We start from the raw sequence: 25,893 nt of genomic DNA on the forward strand, positions 1-25,893 counted from the left end.
TCAGACCGGGGGCGGGACCATTCTTCTCTGTCCCAGGAAGTCTCATCTATGTACCCCTCATGTCTCCCTTAGCTCCTCCAATTCAGCCACTCTGGTCTCCAAAGCCCATAGATGGTCCTTAAGCACCTAAGTCCCACTAATTTAGGTCTCTAGGATATTGGCTGATGGGCTGAAGAAAAGAGCCCATTTTCCCTGTGAGATTGACAGCTGTGAGCCCTCTCTTGGAGTGAGGTGCCTTAGATAGGTCAGCGCTTTCTCGTGAGAGACCTGAGAGAGACACGGGAGACCCAGATGCAAAATCTCTGCTCTACTTGATTTGGAGCAGGGAGTTATACACAGGTCTCCCAAGTCCCATGTGAGTGCCCTGAGCACCATGCAAATGGCTATTCTGGGTGGGCCTCAGTCAGTCTGTCTGTCTGGAGCTGTTTCACTTTGTACAAACAAACCTTCAGTGGAGGAGGAATTTGAATCTGTGTCTTCCATGTTCCAGGTGAGGGTGCTAAACCGCTGGGCTATGGGATATTCTGGAGGTGCACAGACATGGACGCACATGCAAACACACACAGTCCCATGGGTGCACACACACACGGGTTCAGAGGCACATACACACAAAGCCCCATGTGCACACCACACGCAGCTCCATGTGCACAAAAGCACACACGGATGCACGTGCACACACACATTCCCGACCTGCAAGGCCCCATCCAGGAGGCGTGGTCTGAGAACCCCTAACCGATCGGGCCTGCTGGGGAGATTTGTGGGGACACCTTGTTGGAGAATCCCACCAGAATTGAAGCCTGAGCGAAGACTCTGGGCAGCTCATTAGCTGTGGCATAAGCGCTGAGTTCCTCTCTATCCGGGAGGTGCTCAATCCGCACTCTGCGCCATGCCCTGCCCCCACTCCAACATTAACTCCAAGCCTCTACCCTTGCCCCTCCTCTTCCGACCCCCGCTCCAGCCCAGGCCCCACCCCCACTCCATCCCTTCTCTTGCCCTGGATTTGAGGGGTCTGTGTAGCCCAGAATGTGATCAAGCTAATTTTGCGAACATATTATGTGCATTCAGCCACCCTGAATTAATGAAACAGAACACCACATAGTTAAGGGTTAGTTTGAAGACAGGAGCAAGGTCATATCTAGCTGGCAGTTTCTGCTAATCAGAATGGGAGGAGGGGACAGACAAGTAAATAACAGACTGAAAACCTTGGTGGTTGGAAAACCTTGAATCTAGACCCCTCTGATATTAAAAGTTTACTGAAAGTTAGGAAGGGATGATCCAGTGTTTTAAAGAAGTTAGTTATAAAAGACTGGCTAATAGAGTGTATTTCGGAGCAGTCCTCTGAAGCCATATTGAGAGACGTTTTTCCTAACATCTTTTCTCCCCGGTGGGTGAGCAACTGGCCACTGTGAACCTGCTGTTAGTTACTGTCAGGGTAACTCTGAACTCTGGGGTACAGATGTGGGGTCCTGCATGAAAGACTCCCTAAGCTTATATTCCACCAGCTTAGGTTAAAGCTTCCCCAAGGCACAAATTCCTTTCCTTGTCCTTGGACGGTATTGCTACCACCACCAAGTGATTTAAACAAACATTCAGGAAGGGGCCACTTGGAGCCCTATCCCTGCCCCAAATCTCCCCCCAAACCCCTTCACCCTCTTTCCTGGGAAGGCCTGAGAATAATATACCAACCAAATAGGTTAACAAGGTGAGCACAGATCAGACCCTTGGGTATTTAGTACACTAAAAGCCAATGAGGTTCTTAAAAGAAGAACATTATTACAAAGAAAAAGGTAAAAGAAGCACCTCTACAAAATCAGGATTGAAGGCAATTTTACAGGGTAATAAAAGGATTTAAAACCCAGAGGATTCCCCTCTAGGCTCAACTTTAAAGTTCCAAAACCAGGGATAAACCTCCCTCTTAGAACAGGGAAAATTCACAAGCTAAAACAAAAGATAATGTATTGACTTTCCTTGCTATTACTTACAATTTCTGTAATTTTAGATGCATCATTTCACTAGGAGCTGGATTACCTGCTTGGTCTCTCTCTTTGTCTCAAGAGGGAACACAGAGAGAACACAAACAAAACCTTCCCCCCCCCCCCCCGCCAGATTTGAAAGTATCTTCTTTCCCCATTGGTCCTTCTGGTCAGGTACTAACTAGGTTAATGAAACTGATTAACCCCTTACAGGTAAGGGGATTCTGTACCTCTGGTCAGGAGGGATTTGATGTTATTGCATACATAAAGGTTGTTACACTTCCATTTATATTTATGACAGTTACTCAATACCATTCCAGGTGTTAGGGCAATATCTAGGATGTTCTAAACCTATTCCTAATGCTTGTGTGTGCTTACATCTAATAAACGGCAGTGTGAGGCAAGAGCACGCTTACTTGCATTAGTCCTTGATGAGACAGAATCACTGAGTTCCTGCTGATTTATTCCTTACACCACCTGGAGTGAAAAAATAAAGTTGCCCCTGTTGGGGGTTCTCACAATATGGGTAACACTTCCCCCAGGCCCCACCCCCACCCCACCTCTTCCCCGCCTCTTTATGCCCCCTCCCTCAAGCATGCCCCATCTCTGCTCTTCCCCCTCCCTCCCAGCCCCTCCTGCATGCTGCAGAACAGCTGATCTGTGGCGGGTGGGAGGCACAGGGAGAGAGTGGGAGGAGTTGATCCCCGGGGCCACTGGTGAGTGAGAGGTGCTGGGGGGAGGGAGGGGAGCTTGGCTGCCGGTAGGGGCTAAGCACCCCCCTCATTTTTTCCCATGGGTGCTCCTCTGTGTAGTGACCAGCAATGACCTGCAGAACAGACGTTAGACTCAGCGTCCTTCTTCAGCTTCAGCCCCTGGGCAACATGGCCCCTGCAGTTCCAGATAAGGTGCCCTGTACATCTGTAAATAGCCGGCTAATGGTAGGTGGGCTGTTTACCTCCTGCCCTGTGAGCTATCGAAGCCATCCCACCTCTGCCCAGCATCCCGCTTTCTCAGCTAACGCAGGGTCTTAGCCTTCTGTCTCTCTCAGCTGTTGCCCTCCTATCTCCAAAGCCGATTCCTTAGCCCTGCTCCCGAGGCCTGGCTCAGGGCAAAGGGCTCCCAGCCCATCCCCATTGCAGGGACCCTGCCTGCGACAGACTCCCAGCGTGGAGGAGAAAAAGGGAGCCAAAAGCTAAAGAAATAAGCCACACAATGATCTCTTCCCTCAGGATGTTTTAGCTGAGCTTTAGAGCCCACAAGCTGTACAGTGCACAGTATCGCCTGCCGGCCACAGAACCCTGCTCCCTGGCTTCAGCTGCTTTTATACGGATTCCCTGCCTGCTCCTGATTTGCCTGTCTGCCCCAGAGCTATATCCTCGCTGCACTCACTGCAGGCTGCTTGTCAGGCTGCAGCAGCTCCCGTCCCAGCCCTGGAGCTGAGGGAAGCCAGCTGCTGGGGTGGGAGGTGGAGATGATCCAGCGAGTTAAGGTGGGAGGGGAAGAGGGAGCTACAGGGGCAGGGTGTTGGGGAAAATGGCACAGAAGGGGGAAAGGACTTGGGGGAAGAGGCAGGGCAAGGGGGTGTCAAGTGTCCAGTTAGAAAGGTGGCAACTTTATGAGTTAATGAGTTGTACACAGACCGATTCCCCAGTTTATTATGCTTACAGAGCACATTAAGGCCAGGAAAGGGTTTAATGTCTCTTTGACTATCCAGTCAGTAATTCAGGGAAGAGGACCCAGCACCATGTCACCAGCCAGCTCTGCATGGAGCTCACTCTGAGAGCCAAAGAACCAGGAGAATACTTTAGGTCTCTTTATAAGTAAAGAGCTGGAGCAGCCTGTCCAAGATCTGTTTGGTCCTCACCCCATAGATGATGGGATTTAACACAGGGGGCACCAGTAGGTATACGTTGGCAAGGAGAACATGGAAATGCAGGGCCACATTGTGGCCAAACCGGTGCATGATGAAGGAGAAGAGAGCTGGGATGTAAAAAGTTAAGATGACACAGAGGTGGGAGCTGCAAGTCCAAAAAGTTTTGAGCTGGGCGTCCTTTGTGGGGAGGCTGAAGATGGCCCTGAGGATCTGGGTATAGGACATGGCAATAAAAGACACATCCACACCAGTCACCAAGAATGCCGCAAAGAGGCCGTAGTAACTACTGACGCGGGTGTCGTCACAGGCCAGCTTCACCACAGCTATGTGCTCGCAGTATGAGTGGGGGATGATGTTGGTTCTGCAATATGGCCACTGCCTCGCCAGGAAGAGATGGGGCAGTACAAGCATGCCTCCACGCAGGACCACGGCCAGGCCGATCTTGGCCACCACAGGGTTTGTCAGAATGGTGGAATGTCTCAGGGGATCACAAATAGCCACATAACGATCAAAAGCCATGGCTACGAGGATCCCAGACTCCATCACTGAGAAGCAGTGAATGAAGTACATCTGGGTGAGGCAGGCACTAAAATCTATCTCCTTGGACTTGAACCAGAAGATGCTCAGTGTTTTGGGCAGGATGGATGTGGACAGGACCAGGTCGGTGATGGCCAGCATGCAGAGGAAATAGTACATGGGCACATGGAGGCTCGGCTCCATATTCACAATGAACAGGATGGTGATGTTCCCCAAGATGGCTATGACATACATGATGCAGAAGGGGATGGAGAGCCAGATATGGGCTGCCTCCAGGCCAGGAATGCCCAGCAGGATGAAGGTGGAGGGGTTGGTGAAGTAGGTTGTGTTGGAATCTGACATGGAGGCAGGGAGAAGATGTCCAATGCTGAGGCACAATGGTATCTCCTGCATGCACCGTACTTTCCCCTGACTTCCTGTATGTATCTAGTGTGATGGTCGCAGTACAAATGCCTGGTGGAGAGACAATGTTAATATGAGACATTACATGCACTACTGGAAGCTGTTATCATAGGTGAAGCAGATTGGTTGCTCTTCACAGAAAAATGACATTTTCATTACTCAGATAAATGAATTATGAAGAACTGACCCTACTAATGCCAATTCCATATTTTATGGTGCTCCATGCATCAATAATTCCTACACATCATGGTGTGGAAAACCTTAATACGAACCGGCAGGAAATATGAGAGTGGATACTGGTTATCCAACATTGTTCCTTAGGCCTTGTCTATACTGTGAAGTTTTTTCACCAAAAGGCAGCTTTTGGTGAAGAAACAGTGGAGGTGTATACTCTGCAAAGCCACTTTCGATGATGGAACTCCTCAGTTTCAGTGAGATTATAAAACCACCTTGATGAAAGTTGTAAGGCTTTTTAATCAAAAGTTTTGTCCCCAAAGTGCCAATATGGCACTTATGACAATATGACAATAAAAGCATAGTTATTTGAACAATAAGCACTCTTTATTTGTTTCCATGTAAATTATGATAGCAGATGGCAGCAGTAAACAAAAGTGGCTTTATCATTTCCTGACATTGAACCCTGGGCTTGAACAAAACTGGACTTCATTATGTATTACAATCCGAAGCATAGCAACAAACATTACTGGTTCTCATCTTCAAAGTGTTGCCTAAAAGCCTCCCTGATTCAAATTGCCCCCATTGTGCCCATGTAATAACCTTGGTGTCTGGCTGCTCAAAATCGGCAGCCAAGTGTCATGTATCAGCAGTCCACCTCTGAGCAAAGTTTTTGCCCTTTCCTTCACAAATATTATGCAATGTGAAACACATGACAACGACCATGGGAATATTTTCCTCATTGAGGTCTAACCTGCCCAAAAGGCATCTCCAGCATGCCTTTAATCTGCCAAATGCACATTCCACAGTCATCCTGCACTTACTCAGCCTATTGTTGAAACACCCGTTACTGCTATCCAGATTTCCCATGTACGGCTTTCATAAGCCCTGGCATTAAGGTGTATGCCAGTCTCTCAGGATCAGTATGGGCATTTCGACATCCCTATGGGGATCTTCTGGTCTGAAAAGAAAGTCCCCTTTTGCAGCTTTCTGTAAAGATTAGTGTTCCTAAAGATTCATGCATCATGCAATTCTCCAGACAACTCTGCACTGATGTCAATTAAATGCCCTTGGTGATCCACAAGCACCTGTAACACCATGGAAAAGTACCCCTTCTGATTGATATACAATATCGCAAGGAGCTTTGGTGCCAAAATTGGAATATGCATGCCATCTATCACCCCTCCAAGGCTAGGGAAACGCATTTCTGCAAAGCCATCCACAATATCACGCAGCCCCAAAGATCGATTTCCCAACTGCAAACTGATTTGAGACAAACCGGTAGCAGCCTTGAGTGGTCAGCTTCCACACTGCGATCGCCAAGTGCTTCTTTACCAAGAGGGCAGCTCTCATTTGGGTGTTCTTTGCCACAGGGCTGGGGTGAGCTCAGCACACAGTTCCAGGAAGGTGGCTTTCCTCATCCGAAAGACCTGCAGCTATTGCTCATCTTCCCAGACCTGCATAACGATGCAATTCCATCATTAAGTGCTAGTTTCTTGAGCCCAAAAGCAATGTTCCACCGTGTTTAGCTGTTCTGTGATTGCTAAAAGCAACCTAATGCTGCTGCTATCCATGTCAGACAGCGTGTCAGGAACTGTGACCCTCATTGCCTTAGCAACTTCAAGATTGATTCCACTGCCATTTGCGATGTGCTACTGACAGCTAGCAGAGCAGTGAGGGATCCATTCCTGCAGCTAGAGGTGGCGGGCTGAGCAGAAAACAAGGGACGTTGAAAAGTGCCGTGAACGGGAGATGGGAAACCATGGAATGCTGGGACAGAAAACAATGCATCATTGAACATTAAGCCTTAACCCATGATGTGCTGTGATCCACTCCACCTTCCCACAACACATCTCGGCACAAGGAGGAGAGCTGAACTGTGGGATAGCTACCCACAGTGCATTGCTCTCACTGTTGCTATGCCGAAAGAGAAAGACAGTGTGAATGTGCAACAATGATTTTCTTTAAAGGCTTTTTGGGAAAAATATCTGCCAATGTGCACACAGTCCATGCTGTAGGGAGTTTCCCATTCACCTAGTTACTGAAAATTTGTGAGTGGAAAAAACCCAAACCTTTGCCAAGACATGTGCCAGTGGAAAACATCCCAACTCGAACACACCTCAGGAAAAATCTTGGGCATCATTGAGAGCAGCTCCATGGAAACACCTGTTTCTTTGCAGTAGTGACCAAAACAGACACAATGTTCGGTTGCCTAAGGAATAGGATGGACAATATGTCCATATGTCCATATGGACAATATGTCTGGGGCGAGAAAGCAGAAGGAGACTCCGCTGGTTGGAAGGCATGAGATGCGATGTCCTGAGGTTGGGAGTTCCACGACCACCACTCCCAAGAGGAGAAGGCGGGTGGTGGTGGTTGGGGACTCTCTCCTCCGGGGGACTGAGTCATCTATCTGCCGCCCTGACCGGGAAAACCGAGAAGTCTGCTGCTTGCCAGGAGCTAGGATTCGCGATGTGACAGAGAGACTGCCAAGACTCATCAAGCCCTCGGATCGCTACCCCTTCCTGCTTCTCCACGTGGGCACCAATGATACTGCCAAAAATGACCTTGAGCGGATCACTGCGGACTATGTGGCTCTAGGAAGAAGGATAAAGGAGTTGGAGGCGCAAGTGGTGTTCTCGTCCATCCTCCCCGTGGAAGGAAAAGGCCTAGGTAGGGACCGTCGAATCGTGGAAGTCAACGAATGGCTACGCAGATGGTGTCGGAGAGAAGGCTTTGGTTTCTTTGACCATGGGATGGTGTTCCATGAAGGAGGAGTGCTGGGCAGAGACGGACTCCATCTTACGAAGAGAGGGAAGAGCATCTTTGCCAGCAGGCTGGCTAACCTAGTGAGGAGGGCTGTAAACTAGGTTCACCGGGGGAAGGAGACCAAAGCCCTGACATAAGTGGGAAAGCGGGATACCAGGAGGAAGCACAGGCAGGAATGTCTGTGAGGGGAGGGCTCCTGCCTCATACTGGGAATGAGGGGCGATCAACAGGTTATCTCAAGTGCTTATATACAAATGCACAAAGCCTTGGAAACAAGCAGGGAGAACTGGAGGTCCTGGTGATGTCAAGGAACTATGACGTGATCGGAATAACAGAGACTTGGTGGGATAACTCACATGACTGGAGTACTGTCATGGATGGTTATAAACTGTTCAGGAAGGACAGGCAGGGCAGAAAAGGTGGGGGAGTAGCACTGTATGTAAGGGAGCAGTATGACTGCTCAGAGCTCCGGTATGAAACTGCAGAAAAACCTGAGTGTCTCTGGATTAAGTTTAGAAGTGTGTGCAACAAGAGTGATGTAGTGGTGGGAGTCTGCTATAGACCACCGGACCAGGGGGATGAGGTAGATGAGGCTTTCTTCCGGCAGCTCGCGGAAGGTACTAGATCGCATGCCCTGATTCTCATGGGTGACTTTAATTTTCCTGATATCTGCTGGGAGAGCAATACAGCGGCGCATAGACAATCCAGGAAGTTTTTGGAAAGCGTAGGGGACAATTTCCTGGCGCAAGTGCTAGAGGAGCCAACTATGGGGGGCGCTTTTCTTGACCTGCTGCTCACAAACCGGGTAGAATTAGTGGGGGAAGCAAAAGTGGATGGGAATCTGGGAGGCAGTGACCATGAGTTGGTTGAGTTCAGGATCCTGACGCAGGGAAGAAAGGTAAGCAGCAGGATACGGACCCTGGACTTCAGGAAAGCAGACTTCGACTCCCTCAGGGAACGGATGGCCAGGATCCCCTGGGGGACTAACTTGAAGGGGAAAGGAGTCTAGGAGAGCTGGCTGTATTTCAAGGAATCCCTGTTGAGGTTACAGGGACAAACCATCACGTTGAGTTGAAAGAATAGTAAATATGGCAGGCGACCAGCTTGGCTTAATGGTGAAATCCTAGCGGATCTTAAACATAAAAAAGAAGCTTACAAGAAGTGGAAGGTTGGACATATGACCAGGGAAGAGTATAAAAATATTGCTCGGGCATGTAGGAATGATATCAGGAGGGCCAAATCGCACCTGGAGCTGCAGCTAGCCAGAGATGTCAAGAGTAACAAGAAGGGTTTCTTCAGGTATGTTGGCAACAAGAAGAAAGCCAAGGAATGTGTGGGCCCCTTACTGAATGAGGGAGGCAACCTAGTGACAGAGGATGTGGAAAAAGCTAATGTACTCAATGCTTTTTTTGCCTCTGTTTTCACTAACAAGGTCAGCTCCCAGACTGCTGCGCTGGGCATCACAAAATGGGGAAGAGATGGCCAGCCCTCTGTGGAGAAAGAGGTGGTTAGGGACTATTTAGAAAAGCTGGACGTGCACAAGTCCATGGGGCCGGACGAGTTGCATCCGAGAGTGCTGAAGGAATTGGCAGCTGTGATTGCAGAGCCACTGGCCATTATCTTTGAAAACTCGTGGCGAACCGGGGAAGTCGCGGATGACTGGAAAAAGGCTAATGTAGTGCCAATCTTTAAAAAAGGGAAGAAGGAGGATCCTGGGAACTACAGGCCAGTCAGCCTCACCTCAGTCCCTGGAAAAAATCATGGAGCAGGTCCTCAAAGAATCAATCCTGAAGCACTTGCATGAGAGGAAAGTGATCAGGAACAGCCAGCATGGATTCACCAAGGGAAGGTCATGCCTGACTAATCTAATCGCCTTTTATGATGAGATTACTGGTTCTGTGGATGAAGGGAAAGCAGTGGATGTATTGTTTCTTGACTTTAGCAAAGCTTTTGACACGGTCTCCCATAGTATTCTTGTCAGCAAGTTAAGGAAGTATGGGCTGGATGAATGCACTCTAAGGTGGGTAGAAAGCTGGCTAGATTGTCAGGCTCAACGGGTAGTGATCAATGGCTCCATGTCTAGTTGGCAGCCGGTATCAAGTGGAGTGCCCCAAGGGTTGGTCCTGGGGCCGGTTTTGTTCAATATCTTCATAAATGATCTGGAGGATGGTGTGGATTGCACTCTCAGCAAATTTGCAGATGATACTAAACTGGGAGGAGTGGTAGATACGCTGGAGGGGAGGGATAGGATACAGAAGGACCTAGACCAATTGGAGGATTGGGCCAAAAGGAATCTGATGAGGTTCAATAAGGATAAGTGCAGGGTCCTGCACTTAGGACGGAAGAACCCAATGCACAGCTACAGACTAGGGACCGAATGGCTAGGCAGCAGTTCTGCGGAAAAGGACCTAGGGGTGACAGTGGACGAGAAGCTGGATATGAGTCAGCAGTGTGCCCTTGTTGCCAAGAAGGCCAATGGCATTTTGGGATGTATAAGTAGGGGCATAGCGAGCAGATCGAGGGACGTGATCATTCCCCTCTATTCGACATTGGTGAGGCCTCATCTGGAGTACTGTGTCCAGTTTTGGGCCCCGCACTTCAAGAAGGATGTGGATAAATTGGAGAGAGTCCAGCAAAGGGCAACAAAAATGATTAGGGGACTGGAACACATGAGTTATGAGGAGAGGCTGAGGGAGCTGGGATTGTTTAGCCTGCAGAAGAGAAGAATGAGGGGGGATTTGATAGCTGCTTTCAACTACCTGAAAGGGGGTTCCAAAGAGGATGGCTCTAGACTGTTCTCAATGGTAGCAGATGACAGAACGAGGAGTAATGGTCTCAAGTTGCAGTGGGGGAGGTTTAGATTGGATATTAGGGAAAACTTTTTCACTGAGAGGGTGGTGAAACACTGGAATGCGTTACCTAGGGAGGTGGTAGAATCTCCTTCCTTAGAGGTTTTTAAGGTCAGGCTTGACAAAGCCCTGGCTGGGATAATTTAACTGGGAATTGGTCCTGCTTTGAGCAGGGGGTTGGACTAGATGACCTTCTGGGGTCCCTTCCAACCCTGATATTCTATGATTCTATGATTCTAATAACCTGCTCTGGACACAGGCTAAGTTTTTGTCACCCAGTCTCTAACAGATGAAGCAGATAGAAAGTGGATTTCCGAGACAGGCTCTCAGTCTGGGGGAGGCTGCCATATGCGGACTGAAAAGTCTGGAACTGTTTAGTTTAGAGACAAAGGATGGAGCATATGATAGAGGAGAACAAAATAAAAGAGTGGAACTGGTTACATTCAAATAGACAAGCAGAGAACAGTTCCCAACTGTTAATAGCTATCTACAGATACCAGTCAAAAGGGCTAATTCCCCAAAGCTGAGGAAAAGTATCAGCAAAACTGATTGGGAGGAAAAAGGGGAATGAAACTTGGGAGTTCTTTAAGAAGAGTTATTGGCTAATTAAAAAGTCGCGATTCCAGTCAAGGAAGTGGAGAACTTTGGCTAAAAACCCTTTTCAATGGCAAAGTGAAGGCAGCATTTATGTGGGAAAAAAGTAATAGATACAAATGGGAAAAAAGGAATATAGCTATCAGGCAATACAAATGGGAAGTTATGAAAATTGATAAGGAACATTAAAGACATCAGGGGAAACTCCATGCTTGGCGGGGCTAAGGATCACAAAAAGGAGGCTATTAAGTGCATTAAGAACCAAAAAAACCCTAGAAAAGGTTTAAGCCAATTCCTAGAGGGAGAAAGGAAACTTCTTAATGTTGCAGAAAACGTAGATGTGTTGCAGAAATAGGTTTGTTCTGCATTTGGAAACAAGCAGTAGGAGGTACTCCTATCACATGAGGTGATGGAATAGTCTCCAGTCCATTAGCTGCCAAGGAGGATGTTAAACAGCCTCAACAGTAGAACCGTAGAGTTACAGACACCAGGGTTACGAACTGACCGATCACCCACACCTCTGATTTGGAACCTGAAGTACGCAATCTGTCAGCAGTACAGCCAAAAAAAAAAAAAAAGAAAAAAGAAAAAAGAAAAAGAAAAAAGCAAATACAGGACAGTTCTGTGTGAAACGTAAACTATTAAAAAATGAAGGGAAAGTTAAAAAAAAAGGCATGACGAGGTTAGGAAACAATGGAAAGGCTGGTCTGGGAATATAATTCTAGGAAAATAATTAATGCCAGTAAACACATGGTTTATGGAAAAGAGGTCTTGTCAAATAAACCTGATTTCATCCTTTAATGAGAGTGCAGGTTTGGTTGATCAAGGATACTGAGCAGATGCAATAAACTTCAATTTCTCTGAGGCATTTGATTTAGTCGGGAAAAACATTCAGGTGAACACTCTACAATATCATTAGAGCACATGTAAAATTTACTAAAAACTGGCTAACTGACAGATCTCAGAAATCCGCTGTTAAGGGGCCAATGTCAGCAAATGGGACTGTTCCTAGTGGGGTTCTGCAGGGACCAGTTCTAGGCCCGATGGTATTTAATATTTTCATCAAGGATCTGGAAGCAAACAGAAAATCACTGCAGATAAAATTTGTGGACGACCCAAAGATTGGCAGAGTGATTATAATACAGTCAAATGCAAAGTGATCCTCTCGGAACAGGCAATGCAGGCCCTACCCAGAGACTAGGGCACTGTATTATGGACACAGGGACCCTGAAAAGGATTTAGGGGTCTCTGTGGATGCCAAACTCATTGTGAGCTCCCAGTGTGATGCTGTGGCCAACAGGGCTGATTCAATCCTTGGACATATACACAGGGAAGTGGTGAGTTGAAGCAGAGGAAGGATTTTGCGTCTGTACATGGCATTGGTGAAACCGTCTGCATCCAGGTCTGGGCTCCACATTTCAAAAAGGCTGTTGAAAAGTTGGAGAGGGTGCGGAAAAGAGCCACAGAATGATTGGAGGCTGGAGAAAATGCTGGACAGTGAGAGACTTGAAGGGCATCAGATATTTAACTTATCAAAAAGACGATCAAGCAGAGACTTTCATGGGGTGAAAACCATTGGTAAAGAGGAGAAAGGCAGAGCAAGACCCAACGGCTGGAAGCTGAAGGCAGACAAATTCCAGCTGGAAATCAGTGCCAAATGTTTAGCACTGAGGGTGATTAACTATTGGAACAAACTGTGAAGAGAACTGGTGGATTCTCAAACTCTGCATTTCTGGGGCTCCAGACTGGACTCTTTTCTGGAAGATCTGCTTGAGGGCTTCTCTACACTTTAAACGCTACAGTTGTGTTGCCGTACTGCTTCAGTGTAGACACGACTTACACCAACGCCAGGGGCTCTACTGGCAGTGTAGGTGATCCACCTCCCCGAAAGGTGGTAGCTAGGTTGATGGAAGAATTCTTCTGTTGACCTCATGCTGTGTACAAAGGGGTTAGGTTGATATAGCGACATCCTTCGGGGTGTGGATGATTTTGCTGTTGCAAACAAAGCAGATGCAATTTGGGGTTGCATTAACAGAGACATAGCATGCAAGTCACGGTCGGTGATACTAAACCTCTACTCGGTGCTGTTTGGGCCTCAGTTGAAGCACTGTGTCCAGTTTCGGTCACTAAGGGATAGGAAGGATGTAGAGAAACTGGAAAGGATCCAGAGGCAAGCGACAAAGGTGATCCAGGGGATGGAATGCAAGTCGTATGAGCAAGCTGAAGGAACCAGGTATGTTTAGTTTGGAAGAGAGGAGATTGAGGGAGGACATGCCAGTGGTCTTCAGATCCTTGCAAGGCTGCTATAAAAAAGATGGGGAAAAGTCGTTCTCTCTTTTCACAGAGGGCAGGACAAGAGGTGATGGGATGAAATTACAGCACACCAGATTTAGATGCAATCTCAGGAAAAACTCCCTAACTGCAAGAAAAAGAGAATAATGGAACAGTCTCCTCGGAAGGTTGTGGAAGCTCCTTCCCTGGAGGTTTTCCAAAGGAGGCTGGATGGTCATGTGTCTGGGATGGGTTAGACACAACCAATCCTGCATCTCGGCAGGGGTCAGACTCGATGACCCTTGCGGTCCCTTCTCACCCTGTGCCTCTAAGATTCTATAATGTAAAATCGTAGTGTAGACCAGGCCTTAGTCAAACACAAGTCATTGGGCTCAATAGAGGAGTAATTCGGTGAATTTTAGTGGCCTGTGTTATACAGAAGGTCAGAATGGATGGTCTAATGGTCCTTTCTGGCCACTAACCCTGGAATCTATGAATAAAGAAAGTAGGTCAGGCATTTATATTTACTCTGTCTCACAACACCCAAACAAGGGAACGTTCAGTTACGTCGAAAGTCTGAACGTGTAACTCTGATGAAAGAAAATTGTTTACATGATCCATTGTTGGCCTGTGGAACTCCTTGCCACTGACGTTACTGGAGCACAGAGCTCAGCTGAATGGGATTCAGAAACGGATGGGCCATTGTCGGTGGTGCTGGTGGCACCATGGTGAGTTAAGTCTGTCTGACACCTTCCATTAGGAGACCTGATTTTCAGTTGCTTATAAGTTTGCCAATCTTTAAGCGTTTGGACTGAATTTTCCCACCCTGGGTGTCTGCTGCCGGCTGAATTGTATTTTGAAAGTTTCAGACGTAACAGATCAGCTGACTTCTCGAATGAAGCTAGGAGAGGCGATGTCTTGCCAATGTTGAAAAATTCTTATAGTTGTTCCAGTGAGGAGCCCTAGCACCTCCATGCTTTCCAGAAATTAAAAGTCAGGTAACAGCCCCACCCGTTAACAGCCAGAGCCCTGAGATGCAAGAGCAGGAGGTGACGGTGTCTGTGCATTAACACACAGCTGGCTCCTGAGGTCATTAATTGGTTTTTACTCCACAGGGAATTTTGCCTCAGTGGGGCCAGAGCAATGTACGGGCCATGGCCTCAGAATCTGGCCTCGTACTGTCCCTTTACTGACACCTTTCCTCCTCAAGGATCCCCTGCACCACTGAAATGCAGCCACCTCGGGGCTGGAGGCCATCAGCCGGGGAGGCACAGCAAAAAGGGACGTTTTGGCTCATGATACCGGATCAAACTCATCCCTTGTGGCAAAAGCCCTGGGATGTTCAATGGCTGCACAGAGCGGAAAGGACCCCAGACCTATTCTCTGTCCCATCACGTCCATGTTGCACTGGGTTTGTCGAGCAGGTGAGCTCCTCAGCAAGAGATGGTACCTGTGAATCCTGAGACGGAAGTGTCTTTCCTGGGAATCCCCCTCCGGTAGCCGTGTCCCACACCGCTCTCACCCCAGCATCTGCAGCAGCATCCCACACTGAGAGCTGAGACAGGGATCTGCACCGTTTATAATACAGCTCTGTGTAACCCCAGGGGGTTTGCTCAGCCTCTAGGGGAGAAGCGGTATCTGGATATAAACAGGCTGGAGACCAGAGACACTCTAGGAAATGTCTCTCTTTCCATGTCTGCGCTTCTGTGCTCTTCATCCATCTTTAGGAGTAAACAGTAATTAAGGGACCTTCCCAAAGGGAGATGAGAACTCTGGGGCTCTGTGCTGAGTCAGAGAGGAATTGGCATCTCTGTGCATGTGTGTATTTTAAAAAATTATAGTTGATTAGTAAGAAAACTAGGGATAGTGCCTAGATCTCCCAAGGGTCTGATACCCTGTAAATACCCAGGATAGCTGGATAGATTGTAGACAGGAAGATCTGGAGATAGATGACTGAGGGGAGACACAAGCACTCCCTGCAGGCACACGGGGCTGTCACTCAGGGATCAGAAGTCTGTAACTTTGATCTGCAACTGTGACCATACTGGGCAGCACCATTCATTGAAGGATGTTCAAAATACCTAGCAAAGGAAAGTCACTATGACCATATCCCCATTATTCAGACAGGTAAACTGAGGTATGGGGAGAGGTGACATGGCCAAGGTCTCACAGAGATTGAGTGTCAGGATGACAGACAGAACCCAGGAGTCCTGACGTCCCTGCTGTTACCACGGTCTCTCCGTCACACCAACAGGGAATGGACTCCCGCTCTGACAGGGGCTGTTCATTGGGTGGGATGCAGAGGAAAGTCTGGTAGAGGGATTTTGAGCCTTCGCCATCCTCTGAAGGTGAATCTGAGGTTTTCAGAACTAGCTTGGGTTTGTGAGCTCCCCGCTCCTGTGAGGTGTTGTCAGGGTTCCTTCCCCACTCTGAACTCTGGGGTACAGATGTGGGGACCCGCATGAAAGACCCCCTAAGCTTATTCTTACCAGCTTAGGTTAAAACTTCCCCAAGGCACAGATTCCTTTCTTGCCTTGGGACCGCTGCCACTACCAAGTGATTTAACAAACAATCAGGGAAAGTACCACTTGGAGTCCTATTCCCCCCAAAAGGTTCCCCCAAACCTACACCCCCTTTCCTGGGGAAGACTTGCGCATACATCCTCACCAATTGGTTACAAAGGGACTACAGACCCAAAACCCTGGGTCTTAGAACAATGGAAAAATCAGTCAGGTTTTAAAAAGAAGGATTTTATTTAAAGAGAAAAAGGTAAAAGAATCACCTCTGTAAACTTAGGCTGGTACTTAGCCTTTAAGAGTATCAGAAAATTCAAAGAGCCCAGAGGAACCCCCTCTAGCCTTAGTTTCAAAGTTACAACAAAACAGGGATAAACCTCCCTCCTGCAAAGGGAAAATTCACAAGTTGAGAAAACAAAGGTAAACGAATCCACCTTGCCTGGCTGTTACTTACAAGTTTGAAATATGAGAGACTTGTTCAGAAAGATTTGGAGAACTTGGATTGATGTCCGGTCCCTCTTAGTCCGAAGAGCGAACGGGCCACAGACAAAAAAAATAAAATAAAAATAAAAATAAAAAAACCCCACAAAGCCTCCCCCTCCCGGATTTGAAAGTATCTTTTGTCCCTATTGGTTCCTTTGGTCAGGTGCCAACCAGGTTACTCGAGCTTCTTAATCCCTTACAGGTAAGGAGGAATTTTAGGCTACCCCTATGATTATGACAGGTGTGAACTCCGGGACTCCACTTCCGCTCCCACTCAGAAACCTGCCAACGCATCACAGTCAGTGGGGTCGCTTCGGAGGAGCAGACTTGATAAAAGCAACACCCACAGAATGTTCCTGTGGATAGAGGGCAGCTGGGGGCCTGTCCTGGGGACACAGGCTCCCCCACCTTCTAAAACAGCTGTGGAACAAGGGGGGCCCTATAGGCAGGATAGAGACTGATTCAGTGTTTGCATTGGACTAGTTCTTCCCCTGTCGCTTCATTTCCTCCCAATTTCTCCCAGGTGGAATTGAAATTGAATGTTCCAGTCTGAGTCAGACTTTCCAGCACGACCCGGCTGGAGGCCGCTTCGATTCCCACAACTGAACTCTCTGCCTGCTCATCTGGCTCATCGGGGGTATTTCTCCAGTGCGGCGCACCTAGGCTTTTAAGCCCTGGAATGAGACTGAACGAATTCTCCTGTCCAAGCCCAACAGGAGCCCCGTGTCCACCTGTATTCAAGTTATTAACACTCTGTAGCTGGCAAACATGGTTTGATCTTTGTTTGTAGCTAAATGCAAAGGGGGTCTAGGCCCTTATTTGGCTGGATTATTGTGTTTATAATTTATTATTATTATCTGAATTGTGGAAGCCTCCAGAGGCCCCGCTCCGGTTTAGGGCCTCTTGTGCTGGGCTTCGCAAACACAGAAGGAGAAACAGCCCCTACCCCAAGGAGCTTATCAATCAAATTAAGACAAGACACAGATACTGTGTGTAACAAACCAGAAAGGGCAGGCGGGGAGATGGGGGAGTAACAGCACTAAGACTGGGTGGTCACATAGGCTGCTGGGTGGGTGTGAGACAGCGGAAATGCACAGCCCTGCCCTGGCTGTGAGAAGTGTGTCCTGGGCCTCTAAGAGCAGATCACGTGTTCGGGGGAACTAGATTGGGGCTCGCGAGAACGGGCCATTGAGTGGCGGCTGCACCAGACACACAGCTGGGAGCGCGTGGCTCTCCGATAGCTCTCGTAACTCTGCTTTAGTTCTGATCACGCCTCCCTCCTTCGAGTGCAGACTGAGCCTCCTTCTGATGAGTCCCAGGACAACCCCTGGTACCAGAGGGGAGACCAGAGGAGAGGGCAGAGGTAACAGGGCTGAGGTGAAGGAAGGAAGGAGCCATCCTGGAGATGGAACAACTGAAAGCCCCCACGGAGTTGAAACTCTCGGGTAATTCAGCAGACTCCAGGAAGAGATTCAGGCAGAGTTTTAAGATATGTCTATGCAAGCAGCTGGGTTTGGGGAGAAAGACCAGCACAAAATTGCAATTTTCTTAAACACTGCAGGGCTTGAGGCAGTGGACGTCTTTACTCTAATGCAACTCAGCCTTTGTCTGCACTGGCACTTTTGTCAATAAAACTTTAGTCAGTCAGGGGTGTGAAAAAAAGAACCGCTCCTAACCGGTGTTGACAGCATTTTGTGAGCGGGAGACCAATTAAAAATTAAAAACAATGAGGAGAAACTGGGAAAGGTGGAAGGAAAAGCCGTCACCCTGCTCTGTGGCCCGGGGGAACCCCAACCGGCCGTCTCTGGGATGTCAGGGCAGTTCACGGTCTGTCCCTCACACGGCCCAGGCCCTGCCCAACTGGCTGCGCTGCAGGGATGCCGCAGGTCAGACACTCGCTCTGGCGCTGGCCACACGCCCTCAGGCTCTAGGGGGCAGGGCCCTTCTCCGCAGCGTTGTCCCCCCAACCCCCATGGGGTTTATGATCCCTCTCCAAGTCTGTCCTGCGAGGCCTCTTGCCCTGGGTGCATCTCCCTGTCCCCAGCTGCTCACTGCACCCAGCTCCGGACTGCTCCAGATCCAGCCCAGCACGGCTCCAGCTCCCTGGGGTGCTTCTCTGCTCCAGTTGCTGCTCTGCTCTCAGCTCAGCTCGGGCCCCTGGTCTCCCCTTAGCTCAGCCCTGCTCTGGCCCAGGCAGCCCCAGCCTCCGACCCCCTCATTGGCCTGCCTTCCCTGTCAATCAGGCTGACTGGGAGTGTTGGCCTCTCCCCATTGCCCCTGTGGACTGTCAGTCTCAGGGTTCTGGATTCTCAGCGACCCTCCCCCTTCCTTTTGGTACTCGGAAAGGGTCAACCAAAAATCCTCACTAAATTTTGGTTACAGGCAACAGTCCCCATACACAGAGCTGAAGCTAATGAGCCCATCCTGCAGCTGTGGACAGTCACAGAAACCTTCAGTGCTCAGGCCGGTGGGGTTGGAGCCGGAGATGACACCTATCCCATTCTTCAGTCACACACTGGAGTTCAGCCCATATTTAGTGCACCTGGAATTACAGATACAGAGCACCAGACACAAAGGTTTGGTTTGGGCACTGAAGGATGCTGGGAGTGTTATATAGACAGATATATTGGTGCACAAAGAATCACAGGGAGTCTGGTTCATTTCCTATCAGCGGCATTGAGTAGCAGGCATCATTGAACTTTGAATTTCCTGTGTTCCTTTCAACCCGCCCAGACCTGAAATGTGGCACCCAGGGTGTGACAAGGATCCAGAATGAGGCCCACACAAATATTATCCTTGCAGGGGACTCTAGATAGATTTGTAGATTATATGGCCAGGAGGGACTATTGTGATCATCTGCTCTGACCTCCTGCATTGCACAGGCCGTAGGACTGCCCTGGATGAATTCCTCTTTGAACTAGAGCAGATCTTTGAGAAAAACATCCCATGTCAACTGAAACATGGCCAGTGATGGAGACACACCATGATCCTTGCTAAATTGTTCAAATGGTCAATTACCCTCAGTGCTAAAAAATTCCACTTTGTCTCTAGTCTCAATGTGTCTACCTTCAACGTCCAGCCCCTGACTCTTGTTCAATGTTTGCCTGCCAGCTTTAAGAGCCTCCTATTATCAAGTTTCTGTTCTGCATTATAAATGCCGATAGAATGCAATCATATTCCTCCATAACCTTCTCCTCGATAAGAGATTGAGCTCATTGAGTTCCCGGGGCAGCCTTGCACTGGTCCCCGGAGAAAGTTCTGTCTCCTGCGCAGACGAGCTTCCCCCCGGCTGTCGAGAGTCCCACTGTGCCAGAGAAGTGCAGTTACTGGAATTTTAGGGTCTGTGAATCCCCAGACCTTTGGGCACCTTGAAGATGAGGACCAAGACCTTGAACTTGACTTGATGTTCTCTGGGAAGCCGGTGTAGAGCGCGGAGAGCAGGTCTAATGTGCTCGCAGGAGCCTGTGTTGCTGAGGAGACTCTGCAGCCTTCGGTGCTCGTTGGAGTTTCGTAAGCAGAGAAGGCGTCATGCCCAGGTATCCTGCATTGCTACAGTCCAGACAGGAGTGATGAAGGCCTATATTACTAAGGCCAGGCCATCATCCACCAGGATGGGATGGAGTCTCCTAGTCAAATGAATATAGTAGAAAGGACTCCTCCCAGATGCTGGTATGAGAGAGATCAGCATCAGCAAGGCATCCAAGAGCCCTCCTAGACAGTGGACTTAATGGCCCAAATGTGGGTGTGAACCTTCAGTCGAAGGAGGCTGCACCGTAGCTGCCAACTCTTCACAATGCTTTGCTCTGCCCGCCAGCATCACCTCTCTCTTCCTTGGTGTAACATGATGTTTACTGTCCACAATGGCACCTCCTGCTGGTCAGACTGGGAATTAGCTCAGTCCAGCCTCGGAGCACCTTCTGCTGCAAGTATCTCCCTATCGGCCCCTGCTTCCTCGTCAATCTCCCCCACTGTACTTCAGGCACTTCAAGCCCCCTTATCTTGGGGTGCTGTCCCACAGGAGTGCCCACACACTCTGGGTCTCCCCTCCCAGGGGAACCCCCTCCTCCTCCTCCTATGCCCCAGCTGTCTCCCTGCAGCCCTAGTACCTCATTAGCCCTTTCTGCCAGGCCTCAGCCTGGGGACTAGCCAGGCCAGAGCTCTGCCTGCCCTTCCCCAGCCTTGCTCTGTCAAAGCTACCCTGTCTCTCCCAGGCAGGTAGGTCTCCTGCGTATTGCTGGCATTTGAGTCCATGCTGTGTGACCAGCTCCCAGAGTGGCTGCATGGAGAAGTTGAAAACCCCCAGATGGAGAACTGATCCTTGTGGGACTCCACCACATCTACTAATGTGATAAATGCCATCATGTTCCAGCAATGCCCCTCTGCCAGGTACATTGGCCAAACTAGACCGTCTCAATGTAAAAGAGTAAATGGACACAAATCAGACATCGGGAATGGTAACATACAGAAGCCAGTAGGAGACCACTTCAATCTCCCTGGACACTCAGTAACAGATTTAAAAGTGGCCATCCTTCAACAAAAAACCTTCAAAAACAGACTTCAAAGAGAAACTGCAGAGCTACAATTCATTTGCAAACTTAACCCCATTAATTTGGGCTTGAATCGGGACTGGGAGTGGCTGGCTCACTACAAAAGCAATTTTCCCTCTCTGGGTATTGACACCTCCTCATCAATTATTGGGAGTGAGTCACATCCACCCTGACTAAATTGGCCCTGTCAACACTGGTTCTCCACTTGTGAGGTAACTCCCTTCTCTTCGTGTGTCAGTATATTTATATTTGTAATTTTCACTCCATGCATCTGAAGAAGTGGGTTTTTTACCCACAAAAGCTTATGCCCAAATAAATCTGTTAGTCTTTAAGGTGCCACCGGACTCCTCATTGTTTGTCTATAGATATTACTGGTTGGGAACTGTTCTCTGTTTGTGTAATTGGATGTAATCAGTTCTATTCTTTATATTCCTCTCCTTTATCACATGCCTCCTTCTTTGTCTTGTCTCTAAACTAAACAGTCCTAGAGTTTTCAGTCTGTCCACATATGGGAGCCTTCCCCATTCTCAGAGCCTGTCTCGGAAATCCCCTTTATAATGCTTTATCCTTCTTAGAGACTGGATGACCAAAACTGAGCACATATCAAGAGCAGGTTACTCTCCATACCATTTGTTAGGCATCCAAACATTGTCTTTGATTTGGCCACTACTGCAAATGAGAAGGTGTTTCCATTGAGCTGCTATCAATGACGCCTGGGTCTTTTCCCTCAGGTGTGTCCTACTTGGGATGTTTCCCCCTGGCACGTCTTGGCAAAGGTTTGTTTGTTTTTACACTCTCAGATTTTGAGTAACTGGATGAATGGGGAATTCTCTACTGCATGGACTCCCTAGCCTGGCTTTCATTGCATGAAGGAACAATGAGGAATACCCAGTATCCACACTTGCGTTTCCTGCTGGTGCCTCTTAAGGTTTCCCACACCATGATGTGTAGGAATTTTTGAGGCATGGAGCAGCATCAAATATGGAATGGGCATTAGTAGGGCCAGTTGTTCATAATTAATTTCTCTGAATAATAAAAATGTTATTTTTCAGTGCATGAAGAGCGACCGATCTGCTCCCCCAAGAGAGCAGCCCCCAGTAGGGCATGTAGTGTCTCATATTCACATTGTCTCTCCATTCAGGCATCTGTACTGCGACCATCACCCTAAAGCCTGGGCACATACAGGAAGTCTGGTGAAAGTACGGTACATGCAGGAGACACCATTGTGCCTCAGAGTTGCACACCTTCTCCCCTACTCCATGTCAGATTCCAACACAATCAACTTCACCAATCCCTCCACTTTCATTCTGCTGGGCATTCCTGGCCTGGAAGCGACCCATGTCTGGATCTCCATCCTCTTCTCTGCAACATATGCTGTAGCCATCTTGAGGAACGTCACCATCCTTTTCATTGTCAAGAGGGAGCCGAGCCTCCACGGGCCCATGTACTATTTCCTCTGCATGCCGGCTGTCATCAACCTGGTCCTGTTCATGTCATAGAATTATATAATATTAGGATTGGAAGAGACTCCAGGAGGTCTTCTAGTCCAAGCCCCTGCTCAAATCATCCCAGCCAAGGCTTTGTCAAGCTGAGCCTTAAGAACCTCGAAGGATGCAGATTCCAGCACCTCCCTAGGGAACCCATTCCAGTGCTTCACCACCCTTCTAGTCAAAGAGTGTTTCCTAATATCCAACCTAAACCTCCCCCACTGCAACTTGAGACCATTACTCCTCGTTCTGTCACTGCCACCACTGAGAACAGCAGAGCTCCATCTTCTTTGGAGCCCCCCTTCAGGTAGTCGAAGGCTGCTAGTCTGTAGCGGTGCATGGGAGTCTTCCTTCCTAAGTGCAGGACTCTGCCCTTGTCCTTGTTGAACCTCATAAGATTTCTTTTGGCCCAATCCTCTAATTTGTCTAGGTCACTCTGGACCCTATCCCTACCCTCCAGTGTATCTACCTCTCCCCCCATCTTAGTGTCATCTGCAAACTTGCTAAGGGTGCAATCCACACCATCCTCCAGATCATCAATAAAGATGTTGAACAAAACCTGCCCCAGGACATACCACTTGGCACTCCGCTTGATACCGGCTGCTAACTAGACATCGAGCTCTTGATCACTACCCATTGAGCCTGACAATCTAGCCAGCTTGCTATCCACCTGATAGTCCATTCATCCAATCCATATTTTTTTTAACTTTCTGGCAAGAATACTTTGGGAGACTGTATCAAAAGCTTTACTAAAGATATGTCTCATCCACCGCTTTCCCCATATCCACAGAGCCAGTTATCTCACCATAGAAGGCAATCAGGTTGGTCAGGCATGACTTGCCCTTGATGAATCCATGTTGATGGTTCCTGATCACCTTCCTCTCCTCCAAGTGCTTCAAAATGGATTCCTTGAGGACCTGCTCCGTGATTTTGCTGGGGACTGAATTGAGTCCATCCTGCCTAAAATGCTGAGCATCTTCTGGTTCAATTCTAGGAAGATTGATTTTAATGCCTGCCTCACCCAGCTTTACTTCATTCACTGCTTCTCAGGGATGGAGTCTGGGATCTTTGTGGCCATGGCTCTGGATCGCTACGTGGCCATCTGCCATCCCCTGAGACATTCCACCATCCTGACAAACCCCCTGGTGGCCAAGATCGGTTTGTCTGACGTGCAGCGTGGTGGCATGTTCGTACTGGGCTATCTCCTGCTGGCGAGGCGGTGGCCATATTGCAGAGCCAACATCCTCCCCCACACGCACTGCGAGCACATGGCCGTGGTGTGGCTGGCCGGCACCAACACCCACATTAGTGGTTACTACTGGTTTTGCTATTCTCTGTAATCGGTCTGGATGTGTCTTTTATCACCCTGTCCTACACCCAGATCCTCAGGGCCATCTTCAGCCTCCCCACAAAGGACGCCCGGCTCAAGACGATTTGGATCTGCACCTCCCACCTCTGTGCCGTGTTAACCTTTTATATCTCAGCTCTCTTCTCCTCCCTCTCGTACTGGTGTGGCCACAATGTGGCCATGTTTTTCCATGTTGCCATTGCTACCTGCTCGTGGCCCCCATGCTAAACCCCATCATCTACGGGGTGAGGACCAAACAGATCCGGGGCAGGCAGCTCCAGCTCTTTACTCATAAAGGGACCTAAGTTTTCTCCTAGTGCTCTGGCTCTCAGACCGAGCTCCATGCAGAGCTGGCTGGTGACATGGTGCTGGGCCCTCTTCCCTGAATCACTGATCGGACAATCAAAGTGACATTAAATCCCTATGATGCCAATGATGGAGTGATGAGTCCGGGGGTCCCATCCTTTGTGTGAGCTGGGGCTGCCTGGGCCAGAGCGGGGCTGAGCTAAGGGGGGAGTAGCAGTCACAGAACTTACTTTACTTGTGTCTTCTAAGGTGAAACTTTTACCCTTGGAACGTTTTGCTCTTTGAGCTACTTAAGGCTCTTCAAATATCTGCAAAACGTATAGTAACCTGCTCCCTCTGCCTGACTGAGGCCATGTCTACACTACACACCTTACAGCGGCACAGCTGTATCGCTGCCTGTGCCCCGCTCTCCTGTGTAGCTGCTCCATGACGATGGGACAGAGCTCTCCCAATGAGCGTCTCCTGCTTACTTAGCGCTGTCCACACCTGCGCCTTTGTCAGTCAGGTTTTTTTTTTACTCCTGTCAAGGTTCCTCCCCTACTCTGAACGCTAGGGTACAGATGTGGGGACCTGCATGAAAACCTCCTAAGCTTACTTTTACCAGCTTAGGTCAAAACTTCCCCAAGGTACAAAATATTCCACCCTTTGTCCTTGGATTGGCCGCTACCACCACCAAACAAATACTGGTTACTGGGGAAGAGCTGTTTGGAAACGTCTTTCCCCCCAAATACTTCCCAAAACCTTGCACCCCACTTCCTGGACAAGGTTTGGTAAAAAGCCTCACCAATTTGCCTAGGTGACTACAGACCCAAACCCTTGGATCTGAGAACAATGAAAAAGCATTCAGTTTTCTTACAAGAAGACTTGTAATAGAAATAGGAGTAAATAGAAGTAAAGAAATCCCCTCTGTAAAATCAGGATGGTAGATATCTTACAGGGTAATTAGATTCAAAACATAGAGAATCCCTCTAGGCAAAACCTTAAGTTACAAAAAAGATACACAGACAGAAATAGTCATTCTATTCAGCACAATTCTTTTCTCAGACATTTAAAGAAATCATAATCTAACACATACCTAGCTAGATTACTCACTAAAAGTTCTAAGACTCTATTCCTGGTCTATCCCCGACAAAAGCAGCATATATACAGACAGAGACCCTTTGTTTCTCTCCCTCCTCCCAGCTTTTGAAAGTATCTTGTCTCCTCATTGGTCATTTTGGTCAGGTACCACCGAGGTTACCTTTAGCTTCTTAACCCTTTACAGGTGAGAGGATTTTTCCTCTGGCCAGGAGGGTTTTTAAAGGGGTTTACCCTTCCCTTTATATTTATGACAACTCCCCTGACCGACAAACGTTTCCCCAACAAAAGTGCCAGTGTAGACAAAGCCTGAGTTGCATTATAGTAAAGACGTCCACTGCCTCAAGCCCTGCAGTGTTTAAGAAAATTGCTATTTTGTGCTGGTCTTTCTCACCAAACCCAGCTGCTTGCATAGACATATCTCAGAACTGTCTGAATCTCTTCCTGGAGTCTGCTGCATTACCCGAGAGTTTCAACTCCGTGGGGGCTTTCAGTTGTTCCATCTCCAGGATGGCTCCTTCCTTCCTTCACCTCAGCCCTGTTACCTCTGCCCTCTCCTCTGGTCTCCCCTCTGGTACCAGGGGTTGTCCTGGGACTCATCAGAAGGAGGCTCAGTCTGCACTCGAAGGAGGGAGGCGTGATCAGAACTAAAGCAGAGTTACGAGAGCTATCGGAGAGCCACGCGCT

General features: G+C 48.6%; 1 protein-coding gene across 1 annotated transcript; it reads right to left on the reverse strand.

Annotated features, from left to right (window-relative positions):
* Positions 1-3,777: 3,777 nt before the first annotated feature.
* Positions 3,778-4,776, reverse strand: LOC144930650 (olfactory receptor 52R1-like). The gene has a single exon (XM_078853179.1). The coding sequence runs from the start codon at positions 4,774-4,776 to the stop codon at positions 3,778-3,780; it is 999 nt and encodes a 332-aa protein (XP_078709305.1).
* Between the last annotated feature and the right edge of the window lie 21,117 nt (positions 4,777-25,893).

The sequence above is a fragment of the Lepidochelys kempii genome, chromosome 1 (assembly GCF_965140285.1).
Source record: "Lepidochelys kempii isolate rLepKem1 chromosome 1, rLepKem1.hap1, whole genome shotgun sequence".
Classification (NCBI taxonomy): Eukaryota; Metazoa; Chordata; order Testudines; family Cheloniidae; genus Lepidochelys; species Lepidochelys kempii.